The sequence below is a fragment of the Carassius carassius genome, chromosome 2 (genome assembly GCF_963082965.1).
Source record: "Carassius carassius chromosome 2, fCarCar2.1, whole genome shotgun sequence".
In the NCBI taxonomy this organism is placed as follows: domain Eukaryota; kingdom Metazoa; phylum Chordata; class Actinopteri; order Cypriniformes; family Cyprinidae; genus Carassius; species Carassius carassius.
Window position 1 is genome coordinate 23,227,145 of NC_081756.1, and position 14,124 is coordinate 23,241,268.

Sequence of the window (14,124 nt, forward strand, 5' to 3'; positions counted from 1 at the left end):
AAACTTTATCTCATTGTTAGTTTATGTTAATTAATGCATTAATAATTAATGTTATCAAATAAGACCTTATTATAAAGTGTTGCCCATAATTTATAAAGCACCAACAGACCTATTATGAGAATCCAGATGTACAGTGGACAATCAACGCTTTGGGAAATTTGATAGCATTTTATTTAACTGTGTCCTTCTTACAAATGTTTTGAATGTATTATAGTAATAGGAGTAAATTAGCCATTACAGTGACTAACACTAAAGCAAATCATACACCTAAAGCCATGATAAGTACATGTAGTTTATTGATATTACTCATCTACTGGTACAATTGAACATGTAATGACCGTGACCATATGAGTCATCGTCAGAGGCCGAAGCATGTGTGTCTGTGTGTTTGTGTCTTTAGCTTTTGAGCCTTCACTACAGATCAGCCCCATCTGTGCAGCGGTGGTGTGTTTGCGTCCGAGACCACATCATGCCCTGACCGTGACACCATGTTAATGGGATCCACACAGGTGACAGGTGAAAGCAGCACCGCTGGCAGATGACAAATCCCCACACAAACACTCCCAGACTTATGACAACACCGAAGGCAATGGACATCCAAACACACCTCACCCGTCTGCCTGCTGCAGACTGTCTAGAAACACACACACACACACACACACTGCTGGCATCAAAGCACAAATGTTGCACACATCTCAGTGACATGCGAAGACAGAGATTTTCACAGCTTGGTGGCACATCTGTCAACTTTTCAAGGTAAATATTCACTTTACACATACACACGCTCACAAACTACACTCCTTCCTCTTGCTTGTCTTCACTTCTATTTAAAAAACAAACACATTTTAACAAACAATCCCAAATGAGCAAATCAAAAGCAGTGCAGCCATTACCACAGAAGCTGTTTTCAAAATGGTATTTTAATTTAGTTAACATTTAAGAGAACAGCACAGATATAATAAAGTCCACCATGGCTTTATTTTACACAAGTACACCAGTCGTCATTCTTTCTCCCATTACAGGAAGAATCTCTCCCATAATGTACAGTTACATCAGCAGAGATTACAAAATGATCCCAATGCAAGTTTCTTTTCATAACTCTTTAGTTTAAACCAGGATGTGTAAACAATCTGATAACCCATAGCAAAACGGTGCACAGTACATCAAACCAGTATCTCGATGAACAGCGTTACTGCAAATTAGCCATCAGCACTGCAGTATAGCATGAGACAGCTCTTGCCCATTCAGCCTCAGCCGTGAACACTCAAACCAGAGCACATCATATACAAACAGGAACTAGAATAAGTTCTTTTTAATAGGAACACGTCCTTGACTGCAAAACAGTAACCTTTGGAATATCATAATATTAGCATAATACTTGCAAAACTGGGCTTGTATATATAGGAAGTAATTTACGACTTTGAAAACATGGCCTGGGGAGTTGCTAGTACTTTTGCAATATTTAAAATAACGTAATATCCATATTTATTAAAAAATATATATAAAATGAAATAATTCCTATTTTAACAAGAAAAAGCTCAATTATATTATTCTTCATGTCAAAAAAAAAAAAACCTGTGCTTAATCATCTCATTCTTCTGTCTTGATCTGGAACCAGTGCATGGCAGTCAAGGGCTCTGCTGTATGTGAACACACCAGACAAGAGACTTCACAGCAAAATACAAGGCAAAAACAGGGACTACACACAGTGAGTCTGAACTATAATTAATGCTGGATGCTGCAGTGCATTAAAATGGGTTGTTGATGAGTGGAGGCATTGAGACAGGACCGAAACTATTTGTTTTGGTCATTCATCCAAGGTTTCATTTACAGGGGTAGAATGTGTTGCTGTTCGGAGGGGTCAGTTCTGGCGGTACGGAGCGAATTTGAAGCCCTCAGGTGAGTGAGCATCTGCCAAACACCTGAGGGCTGGAAAGATTGCGAATTCTCTCCGTACAAAACACCGCTCCGAACACTCAAGAGCTTGAGCTGAGCCAAAGACGGCACAAATCAGAGAAAACAACAACAACACTTCAACAAACACATATGCTCTCACACAGTGCAAATAGGCTTTTTTGTTCGTTCTCTTGATCTCGCCTTCACTCTCATAACCGTATTTTCCCTGCAGTATGTACAGAGAGATACAGAAGAGAGCATGAGGTAACTGGATGTGGGATATTCAATCTCAAGTTTTTCTTCTTGGGCACTTTCTTTTTTTCTTCCTCCTTCTCTCCTCACTACAGCCTCTTTCCTCTGTTCCCTTGTTCCCTCATCTCTCTCCTTCTCTGCCATTCCCTTTCATACCTTTCCATCCTTCTTTATTCATCCATCTCTATTTATAGAGGCTCATGGTGGGACTCTGGTACATGCACATATAGGCGTCACAGAGAAGTCTGCGTGCATAGCCCTGGATGTTCTTGGGGTCCAATGCGTGGAGTTCCTCGGGGGTCATCTTCAGGTAAGCCCCTACTTCAGGGCATGGGGAAACCTGTGGGATGTTAAATCCGTTCTGACCACCTGCGAACAAAAAAAGAATAATCGCGTTGTCAATTAAAAACAGTGAGTCTATTTATTATTGGGAGTTTTATAACATTTAAATTGGATTATACAGAAATTATATTAGATAAAACGTCCTCTGTACCGTCTCGGTCAGCCATACTATCGAAGAATAGCCAGGCCGAGTCTGCGGATCCGTATTTGACAAAGGCGACATAGTGGCTTGTCTCGATGCAAAGCACGGCAAACAGCTCCATCTGCTGGTGAGGGTAAGATCCCTGTCTCCAAACCGACTCGTGTAGCTCTTTAGAGACAGATAACTTAACATACCGATGAGACTTACGCCGTGGGTGCAGATGTACCTAAAGTTGCAGGAAGTGAACATATATGTAAGGACAGATATACAGAAAAAAGCATGTACACATAAATTTGCATAATAATGTATATTTAACCACTGAAAAGAACTACTATAGATTAGAGTGTTTCAGCATTATTCATTTGGAAAAGTCTCCATCTAGTGGTTATGAACGGTACTGGCAGAGAAGTGCAAGAAAAGAGCATGTTACCTGTGTGTTGCACTTCTCGCAGTATTGCTTGATCTTTCCTGGCGTGATGTCACAATCTTCATAGCACTCTCTGCATTCGTAAAGAGCTAAGCCACCACAAATCCGACATTCTCTAGGAGCTGAAAAACATTGACATCATTTTCCTTTAAACACAGGAAAAAATTAAGCACAGCCAGAATGATGCATATTATAATAATATTAGTTCTTTATCTCAAACACAGATGCATTACTTTGGTATGTGGAATGTTATTCTAATAACCGCACAAATCAAATCAGTTACTGAACTGACTCACTGTCATCTAATAGATCTGTGATGTCAAGCTCCAGAGAAGGGAAGATCTTATTAAACATCTTAAAGTCCTTCCCAAAGCGTGGCATTTGAATTATAAGGCAAGAAGGGGCCTGGACGGAAACAAAAAGACAAGAACATGTCGGTACACTTCATTCGTCCTTACACCTCACTAACCAACATATCTGGATGTGTAAAATCTCCTCTAAATATATCTTTTCATTCTCTTGTAATTCTTATGTCCTTTTTTTCTATGTGCTTATTTAGGATACATGAAAAATTTCACTTTAGCGAGGATGCATTAAAATGATCAGAGGTTACAGTAAAGACATTTAAGATATTACAAAAGGTTTCTGTAAAAAAAATGCAGTTATTTTATACTTCCTATTCAAATAATCTAAATTATAATTTCATGATTTTACTGTATTTTGGATTAAAAAAAAAAACCTTGCAAACTCGATGAGCTACCCCAAATATTTATATATGAAAGAAAGAAAAAAAAAAGATTTTAAATATATTTTTTTAATATAGCAAAATAAAAGAATATGTAAAGAACAATAAAACATTGAAGCGAAAGGGGCCTCTCCACTAATTATGAATTATGTTGTTTACAGAGGAAAGATCAAGACAATGCCTTGTGTACATACCTCTGCAAATTTGAGATCACTGTTGATGAAGGACCACTCCAGAAGTTGCTGGCTGGTTGGCACCAGCACTTTATCTTTCTTATCCATAAAGATTTGATAGAAGTAACAGTCCTGAACCTTCTGTCCTGCAGACCTGCAAACAATACAATCATGTTTTTACAAAGACAAAAACACCACTTTTTGATAATGGCTTCGTGGAGTTCCTGAGATTTGAAGAGTGTGAGAGGCGCACCGAAGTTTGAGAAGAGGGTCGACTCTCAGGATGTGATGAAACAGGATATTGAGGAACTCCTCTGGATCTAAACAGAAAGAAAATGAGAAAATCTGAGTGCAGTAAATGAGCATTCGTATAAAAGTTTATAACTTTATCTCTAACTATTTACTCTTCTTTTATTAAGAATTGAATGATCTCTGTGTCATAACAGGGCAGTGTGTGATAACTGTATAGAAGTACAAAATTGAACATAATAGATGCCACCTGTGTTTCAGTATGCTTGTAAAATGTCCCTAAAACAGCAGGATGTATTCGTGATAAAATATTCTTACAAGCTTTTATGAAGTAATTGAAAAAAAAACATATTTGTAAAAACCCCCCCCAAACTATTTGTTATAACAGTTTCTGAGGGGATAGCATTTTCTCAAAAATCTAAGAACAAGTGATGACATAATAACAACAAATCTGACATAATTATATTCATGTCATACTGTGTGTGTAGCTGAAAATACTATTTCTTAATGTTTTCCAACCAGTACAATGGTATAAGCATTTCCTGTAAAAATCATATTGGTGCACCTCTAATAATGGATGTTTTACTCTTCTGTGTTGTTCCTCAAGGTCACAGACACTCAAAAAAGCTCATTTGAGTTTCACTCAGTGCCTGTCAGCTTCTGTTTGCACCTCTAGAGGGCAGTATTTCTGTATCAATCCATTTCTTTTGAAAGACACCGAGACTAGTCTCACCTTTCTCTTCTGAAGTGAATCCTGACGCTGCCTCCACTTTCTCCAATATCCTCCTAAGTTTCATGATTTTAGTGGCGCATACGTAGCCATGTCTAACAAATTCACACAGATTAATAAAACATTACAACCAGTTATGTCACAGAGAATGAGTAAAAGGGAACATTTGGATGAATGCTTATTCTGTGCCACTCACATTCGTAGTGGGTTGACTATTTCTGTGCGCAGTAAGTCTTGTGTCTCTTTGTAATATTCTACATCAGTCTTAGATCTTGGTCTCAGGAGCACCGTATCCAACACAGAACTAAAGGAGAAAAGACTGGCACACAGAAAGAGACAGAAGAATATTTACAAATTTAACATTAAGAAATCATCTTTTAAATGTATGGATTGCAGTAGTGTTAAACAAATGTAATGAGTAATATCTGCACTTAACTCTGTGTTAACACGTGTGTGTGTGTGTGTGTGCTCACCAGAACAGAGTAGAGTCCAGATAGCAGGAGTTGTAATGCCCTTGTATTCCTTTCTTTTTCCCCACCATCACCTCCAAACCATCATTTTCTGTCCGAGGAGGAGTGTTCTCACTAACTACTTCGCTTAGGTAACCACCAAAAGCTGCAGGAAAAAACATTTTGATCTGTCATATCAATTAAGTACAATGTAAGCTTCAGTGCACAGAAAAAAAAATAAATAAAGTGTTCTTACGTCAACATATTAAGATCTAATGTTAGTGCAAATGTTAATTGCTACACAAAATAAACTTCTACTTCAATTTATAAAAAAATATCAATCATGGAAACTATGGAAAGGATTATTTATAATACATAATACTAATATGACAGAATCACTTCCTTTTCTCGTCTGTAAAGTTTCATTCAAACTGCTTTGTCATGATGACAAAAAAGATACTAGAAAAGACCTGACACAAATAGAAGTGAAGCAGTTTACATGGAGCTAACACACCTTCATGTCTGCAGTGCAAACCAGTTCATCCACTTTAAAAAGTATACATAAAAATAACTTTACAGATAAAAAAAATTTAAAAAAATTTAACAGAAACGAATGCTGGTTCATTTACTTCCACTTTTATGCCAAAAGTATATTTTCCTCCACATTCCACTCCAGCTCACGGACAGGCTGTGTTACAAAATCTTTGTCATCAGAACAATCTGCTGTTGTCTGTATGCTATCCATGTACAGCTCGATTTTTTTTGTTTGTGCGGAGATCAAATCACATCATCAGTGTGTACTAGTTATCCGAGCGCTCAAAAAACAAAAAAGTGCATACTTTGCTCAATCAGAATGCATCTTTCTACATTCAGTGTCATCAGAGTATATTTTTACAGGCTTGTGCTTTCAATTATGCACTAGACAAAGCAGAATACAGAAAATTAAGAAGCGTGTTAATGTAATGTAAGCTTTTTTTTGTTTTGTTAAATCAACATTATGCTGCAAATGCTGTTTATAAGGCTTCAACAGCACTGTACATTAACATTACATATCCCTGAATCTGGTTTACTGTAGGCCTATCATAAGCATAGGAATGTGGATTCTGACAATTGAAGTCTTACCTATGGAGTTGCATCGTTCTATGGGGTTGGGTGAATGATGTAAGGATGGGAATCGTGAGTCAGGTCTGCAGCACTTCAGTTTGACAAACAGAGCTTTCTTTGGTGGACACGTAAAATAACGAATCCCTTTAAACGTTCCATCAGTGCAGCCCACACACTCCTCCTCCTAAACACACACAAAAGAAACATAACAGAGTCATAACAGCATATTTTTTTATTGTTTTTGATCTCTTATGCTCACCTCAGATGCATTTATTTGATCAAAAATGATGTAAAAACAGTATTATTAATATCTTAAGAAAAAACCCCACTGACCACAAACGTTTAAGTGGGAGTGTATTAATATTAACTTACAATATAGTTACAGTACAGCAAACACACATAACCCTACTGACCAGCTCTAGCCCAGCTAGCGGCTCTTGAAGTCCTGGAGGTAGACCAACCCAGCGTATGACCCCACACAGCGGTGGGTTCTCTTTAACCTCCACCAATGACCCGACCTCTAACCCCGGCTGGCTTTGTGTTGGCGATGGAGGCCTCTGGACAGGAGTGGTAGCAGGTGGCAGGACCTCTTGCTGCTCCCCCATCACTGAGCCCGCGGACAGGGAGAGAGGGCCGTGGCTCATGCTCCCACCGGGGCCAACTTTGTGGCTCAAGCTAAAGGGCAGGGAGTGGAACTTGTTATCATTGGACAGTGAGGGGGTTATGGGCAGAGCTCGAGAAGGGGACGAGCTTGGATTGAAGTCTGGAGGTGTGTCCGTCAGAGATTTGGCCGGGTCCTCGCCGACTATCAAGAAACAAAGTCAAAGAAATAAGAGACTGAACCTAGAGGTCATGATAACCAGATGATGCATCAGTGTGGAGGACCAGAAATAGTTAAACTGTTCAGTTGACATCATTATTAAATGGATTCAATAATAATGCTTCAAAATAGCATCTTCAACAATCATCTGTCATTAAGGAGGTTTACATTTATATACTGCCGTTCAAAATTTTGGGGTACTTTTTAAATGTTCACCATGGCTGCATTTAATTGATAAAAAATAAAGAAAACCTGTAATATTGTCAAATATTAATACATTTTAAAATATCAGTTTCCTATCTGAATACGTGTGTGTGTGTGTGTGTGTGTGTGTGTGTGTGTGTGTGTGTGTGTGTGTGTGTGTGTGTGTACTGTCACTTTTGATCAATTTAATGCATACTCTTTAAAAAGCAACAAAATAAAAATCTTGCTGACCCAAACTTTTGAACGGTAGTGTACACTAAAAAAGCTTAGCCAAAATATGATGTCCTTTTAAAGCTGATTAGTGGTAGCTATTTTCTCCTCACTGAAGCATTCTCCAACTCATGAAATATGAAGACACTGGAGAAACAATGGGCTACAAAAAGTCACCACTGGAAGAATGACAGCCTGGTGAAAGAGAATGAAAGCAGCACAGGCCACATGATATGTACCCCTTAACTAATCACAGACCACACCTGCAATATTCTCCAACAGTGCATGTTAGTAAAGAGTGACATGAAATATGAAATAATTACACAGATGAAAGCAATGTTATAAGGAGTACAGTCTCCTAATGTGTTCAGTGTCAAACATAAACACATTCAAAAACACAATTACACAATGGATGAGTGGAGATATACCAAGTACTGATACCAAAATATAAAAGGCTTTCACAAATCATACATAAAACTGGCCATAACTTCTAAGCATTCTACGTGTGCTTCAATTAACAAATTAATGCAGTTTTCTATAAGAAAAAGAGATCACAAATACAAAATAAATAATTACTTCAACTGACTTCAATGTGAGTAAATTAATTACTCATTTACTCATAGTTATTGATTACTCATAACTTACTCATTGCCTTATAACTCCATTTAGTTGAAAAGTGAATGTGCAAACACACATGACTGTAGTACAGAACATTCAGAATGACACCTGAGATGTTTGATTTCTGATCAATGATGTCATGCTATGAGGTCATGTGCCACTCAAGTCATAGTGAACCGGACTCCCATTAAAAGATCTCAGCAGCAAGTTGCCTTTTCAGATCACTGCTGATGCACTGATTAACATGTGATTACTTATTCATGCCAAGACTATTCAAAGTAACTAAAGTTGAGTGTGGTCTAATCGTATGCTTGATACTAGCAGGAAGGCACCTTGCTGTTAAGATGTTTATTTTTAGAGTTTCCCAGTCTCCCCTCTGTATTCATTACCTTCATCTATGTACCATGTGCTTTTGGCTTTGTACTGGGCAGGGTGATCAACCGAACTGCCATTTAGCGTATAATAAAACTCAGACTTGCTCCTGCTTCCAGGCTGCAGCCCTAACCCTGAATAAGAGTTACGATAGGAAGACAGTAAACAGTGTGTGTGTGTGTGTGTGTGAGAGAGAGATAGAGAGAGAGAGAGAGAGAGAGAGAGAGAGAGGGAGGGGGAATACATGTGGGATTACATGTTCACCAACTAATTTTCTTGTCCGAAATAACAAGTCTGGTGAAGATTTCACATGATCTACCACGACAGAATTTACCGGGGCACATTTAAACAAAACAACAGCAAATGACATTAAAGCTAGTGAGAGTGAGACACAGAGTGTGAGAGAGACTCGGTCTGTCTGTCTTTAGTTTGTTAACAAAAGAATTTCTGTCAAACTGGTTTTCAAAACCACAGATTTTCATCATGTCAAGTAAATACAGATTCAATACTTTTAACAAGTGCATTTGATCTTTATGTTGGGTATCGCTAATAATACTGTAAAGAATAGTCCAACAGATATATTTTTGTTGAAGTGCTGTACAGTTATGTAGTTTTAAATAAAGTGTATAACTGGACATACATGGTCATTAACAAATTATGAAAAATGAGTTAATCACCATATAATGTATAATATAACACCAGCAATATATAAAGGACACGCCAGTGGTGAGTGTCTAGTTTATTTTCCAAGCAGACATACGGGTGGTTTTGCTAGCAACGTGCAACTGAGTGCACCCAAAATCCTGCTTAGTGAATCTTTGCTAGTCACTGGGGTTTATGGCTAAATGGTTAAATACTCACAGGATACATCAAATGTCCATCTTGGAGAGTATTCACACAAACAGTTAGTAACGTTTTAAGTGAACATAAAGAGCAAAAAAAAAATAAAAAATTGCATGTGTATCAATAATATATTGGATCTGTATATTAGGACTGAAAGTGACATTATCTTAATATACCTGCTGCTGTTTATGCTGTTTATGTTAATAAAAAGTCACTCACTGCTCTTGACTGAATAACTTTTGTCATTGACCGTTTACTTTTTTCAATAATAATTTGAGATCTTTTATTGAAATAGTGAATTTCCATTGGTTTCTAAAATTGTGGGTGTTGTGAACTTATTTCCAGCAACTGTATTTAGATATAAGAGGATTAATACCTTTACTCTTTGGTTTGCTCTGGCTGCCAGGTTTGTCACTGCCGGCTTTGCAGGCAAAGACTTTGGGCAGCCTCTGATCCTGCATGGAGTATTCTACAAACAAATCAATACACAAGGGTTTCAATACAAGTTTGTTGTTCAAAATCCATAAGATTATATTTCTTGCGTGTGCCAAAGGAAATATAAATTTCAAGGTTGTTGTATTGTCTAGATTTCTCAAATAACATTAACAATTTAATAAATATTTATTAAACGTTTTTAGGTAAAACTTCCAACAAATATAACATGACACACGCATTTACTGTGACACAAAATACTAATAATTTGACATATGATTTTGGTAAGATCATAAACAGCATCACAAATAAAGCAGCAGGTTACAGCCTGATGACCACATTTAAAGATTCTTTCATTTCACTGATAAATTAAGGAAGAGAGGCAGCTTTAAGACATTTACAAAGACCAGACGTTTTGCCCACACACATACACATGCACACAAATCAATAAATAGAGGGAACAAAGAGATCCACACACTCCACAAAAACAAGGCCTTTAGACAAAAGAGCTTCTGTTTCCTACAAGTTAACATGACTCTCACACACACACACACAAATATTTGTTGCTTTCTGACAACAAATATTTAGCCTACACCCTGACTTGAAGTCTAAAACACACAAAAGTGGCATATGCCCGTGGCACGGAAAGATTTTACTATTGCTGAAAAATATTTACAATCTATGATCAGTAACAATTTGATTGGAAAAGCAATTTGTTTATTTTATTTTTTTACTGTGTATAAATTTTAAATAAATGCAAAGAATTTCTATATTGTTTTAAAGAATACAAATTATTTTCTATTTTATAAAAACCTTACATTTCCTATGATTTTTATCATCTTTTGTCACAACCAAGGTACTTGTACTTTGAATCGAAGGTGCTAAAGCTCAATCTAGAAACAAACAGTGCAACTAACACCAGGTTTCTAGCAGTAATCACACTCAAAGACAGAACAAAATCTAATGCCCACGTCTCACAAATACTTATGAAGTGAGAGCCCTTACCTGGCATCACATCACAGACGGGGACCAGACGGGTGTGTTCAAGACTAGCAAAATTACACAGCTGTTTGCCGTCGATGATCCCATCCCAGTCTCCAATGGGATTGTCCTGAGGGCGAGAGGTACAGCACCCTATTACTGCACCTTACCTAGATCATCTCACAAATGCTTGCATCAACAACACTGTCATTTCCACTTCAAAATAAACACGTCCCAAACAGAGATTGGCTTTTCTCTATCTCCTAAAGGAAATCTTTGTTCTGACCCAGACAGGACCCATCTCACTAACTGAGAGCTGTAATTCTCTAATGGCTACACTACACGACCTACACTATAATCAGAACGACCGATGTCTCTGAACTCTAAACCCACACCCTTTACATGCCAGATCTCCACTGTTTTCATCTATTTCTAATGTATAGCATACTTAGTGTATATTCAAATACAGTTCTAATAATTATTATAATACTTGCATTAAATTACTAAATAGATACAAATATATTTGAAATCTAATCTATACAAACTATTACTCAAAAGACCAAGAGCAAAAAATGTACTGTCCTGAAATACAAGTAAAACTCTTAAAAACCTAAACCTATCCAGATCTTCACTATTTAGATCTCGGTGATAGCAAGTCCAGCTGAGCTCTGCTGAGAGGGCAGTGGGAGTTTAACAGAAGAGAGAGAAACAAAGAGTGAAAAGAGGAGGACAGTGGAATGGCGTGTGTTGGTTGTGTCTTGTGTGAGCATTTGGCAGCACGCCATCATGGTGGTCACACAGAGCAAACTAAGCTGTCTGTCCTTCAATCTCACTGGAGGTGGACATCTCAACTATTTTGACCTACACTACCATTCAAAAGTTTAGGATTTTGACACACACTACTATTCAAAAGTTTTTTTTTTAATGTTTTTAATGTTATAAAATGATTACAACTTAAAATAACTGTTTTCTATTATAATATATTCTAAATTGTAATTTATTCATGTGATGACATATCTGTATTTAAAGCAGTCATTACTCCAGTCTTCAGTGTCACATGATCTTTCAGAAATCATTCTAATATGCTGATTCTTTTTTTGGGGGGGGTTCATTATAAAATGAAAATATTAAATTTTCATTTAATATGGCCATGCTACATAGAAGTAATATTTCTTTAAATATCTTAATGACCCTAAACATTTGAACAGTAGTGCATTTTCAAGAGATGCACCATATATTGGTACCATCACTTAATCTTTAAAAACACTCGTCATTTAATAGCACTGTTAAATGTAATCTTTATCAACTCGCATGAAGAATTTATTTAGACAAAATTATATAAAATTAATGAATTGGCAGCCAAAACATGAAACATGATTACGGTCTCATCGTATCAGCCAGAATTTGTATATCTGTGCATCCCAAATGTTTTCTTAATAAAATAACTTAAAAAGCACCAACTTAAATATCTGAGCTGCCTGAACAAATACAATGCTTAATGAAAACTGTAATACTAAACATCCAGAGCATGCAACTGTAACTTTGCAGCTAAAAACAGTTATTCACCAACTGAACAGTCTAATCGATTTACCATATCAACACCAACGTAGTATCCAAGACTCTCGTTGCCAGGCAGTAAGTCACAGAAAATAACAGTGCCCCGTTCTGGGCCGTCCCGCGTCTGCACCAACACTCGAGAGTTGATCTCCAGTGGCGGTCCTCCGCCTTCCACTTCTGGGTCATTATCCTCTAGAGTCACACGGTCTACCTCCAGCTCATCATCTTCCCAGAGCTCAAGTTTATCCAGTGCAACAAAGACACCGCATTCATCTTCACAACGAAACAGCTGCTGACCCTGATAAGAGCCCTCGGTGAAACCTTGACCTCTGCCCTCCTCCTGAAAGACAGAAAAGGACATTACATTCACCAACACAGACGTCAGAACTCACATAAATAACATCACGTGTGTGCCATGAAAACAAAAGATATTGTTGATGTCTGATGACAGGTCTGAGACTGTTCTCCACCCACAAAAGCAGCCTACAGGCTTAAGTTATGTTCGTTCAAATCTCCCAGCTAAGCCTCGGAGATAAATGCAGCTTTGTTCTGAAATGATCACATACTCAAGGATCAGGTAAACCCAAAACCAGACAAACAACGTCAAATAAGACAAACAGTGTTGCTCACCAGCAATTCAACACCAAACCAGATACCACTCAGTGCTCTGTCAGGTAGCAAAGCTCCTTTAAAGCGGACCACTCCTGGAAGGGGCTGGTCGCCGAACCTCAGCTGCACTCGAACTTTTGATCCACAGTTGATGTCGCGGGCCCTGTCCAGACGTGCTCTGTTGCACAGCAGGCTGTGGCGCTCTTCACAGTTGGTGATGGGGAACAGCAGCTCTGCCAGCTTCTCCTCAAGCTCCATAACGTCCCGTTCATCCACGCTAACCACCACATTGGTCTGGTCCAGGATGCGTAGGCTGCGCTTACCCTTGCTGGGCGGGATTGTGCGACCCATGCTGTTGCGCTCCTGGCAGGCCTGGCCGAGGCTGCCACGTGGGATGCGCAGAGTCTTCTGGCCTGGCTTTTCCACTGTGCACTCCTTTACAACAATGTAAAAGTGCCAGTCTTCCCGGAAACTGCCTGCTGGCTTCTCCTGGCTCCATAGCGCAGAGCTCATGGCTGCATAGCAGGAGAGGGTTGAAGATGACAGGAACGCACGTCAACGATAAGTGGGTGACACTAGGAAGAGGGGGCTTTCATGACCTTTTCAATGGGATGGTGGACTGAATGGACAAAAAGAAGAAATAGAATGTTTAAGTAACAGAGAGAGTATAAAGGTTTAAGAGCAAAGTTCTAGCTTTGCTCACATTTTTGTCACACTCTGCAACAGTGAATGCCTGAGGCAGGTGCCTAATGCCTAGCTGGTTACATGTTACTAGTTACATGTAAAAAAAAAAATAAGAAAACAGTGTGTAACTCCTGCTGCCACACTAAACCATGTCAGAGGAGATGACCGAAATAAGCGAGACACTCTAACACATACCCAAAAAAAGTTTGCTTGCAAGTGTGGGAGACTTTTTGGATTCTGATAATAAAAAAAAAAATAAAAAAAAGAGGATGTCAAAGCCCCAGT

The 14,124-nt window shown here is 38.2% G+C and overlaps 1 protein-coding gene across 2 annotated transcripts; it reads right to left on the reverse strand.

Moving 5' to 3' along the window:
- Window positions 1–902: 902 nt before the first annotated feature.
- LOC132106667 (ubiquitin carboxyl-terminal hydrolase CYLD-like) lies at window positions 903–13,785 on the reverse strand. 2 transcript variants are annotated; one of them, XM_059512577.1, is made up of 16 exons: window positions 13,177–13,785; window positions 12,581–12,886; window positions 11,014–11,119; window positions 9,953–10,045; window positions 8,751–8,867; window positions 6,923–7,314; window positions 6,528–6,693; window positions 5,430–5,571; window positions 5,153–5,275; window positions 4,960–5,051; window positions 4,231–4,297; window positions 3,999–4,131; window positions 3,356–3,464; window positions 3,063–3,181; window positions 2,642–2,858; window positions 903–2,517 (listed from the first exon to the last, which is right to left on the reverse strand). In XM_059512577.1, exons 1-16 carry the CDS (start codon window positions 13,666–13,668, stop codon window positions 2,333–2,335), a joined length of 2,859 nt encoding a protein of 952 aa, XP_059368560.1. In that variant the 5' UTR covers window positions 13,669–13,785; the 3' UTR covers window positions 903–2,332. The 2 variants fall into 2 exon arrangements, with proteins under 2 accessions (XP_059368560.1, XP_059368566.1); XM_059512583.1 differs by lacking the exon at window positions 8,751–8,867.
- Window positions 13,786–14,124: the final 339 nt, after the last annotated feature.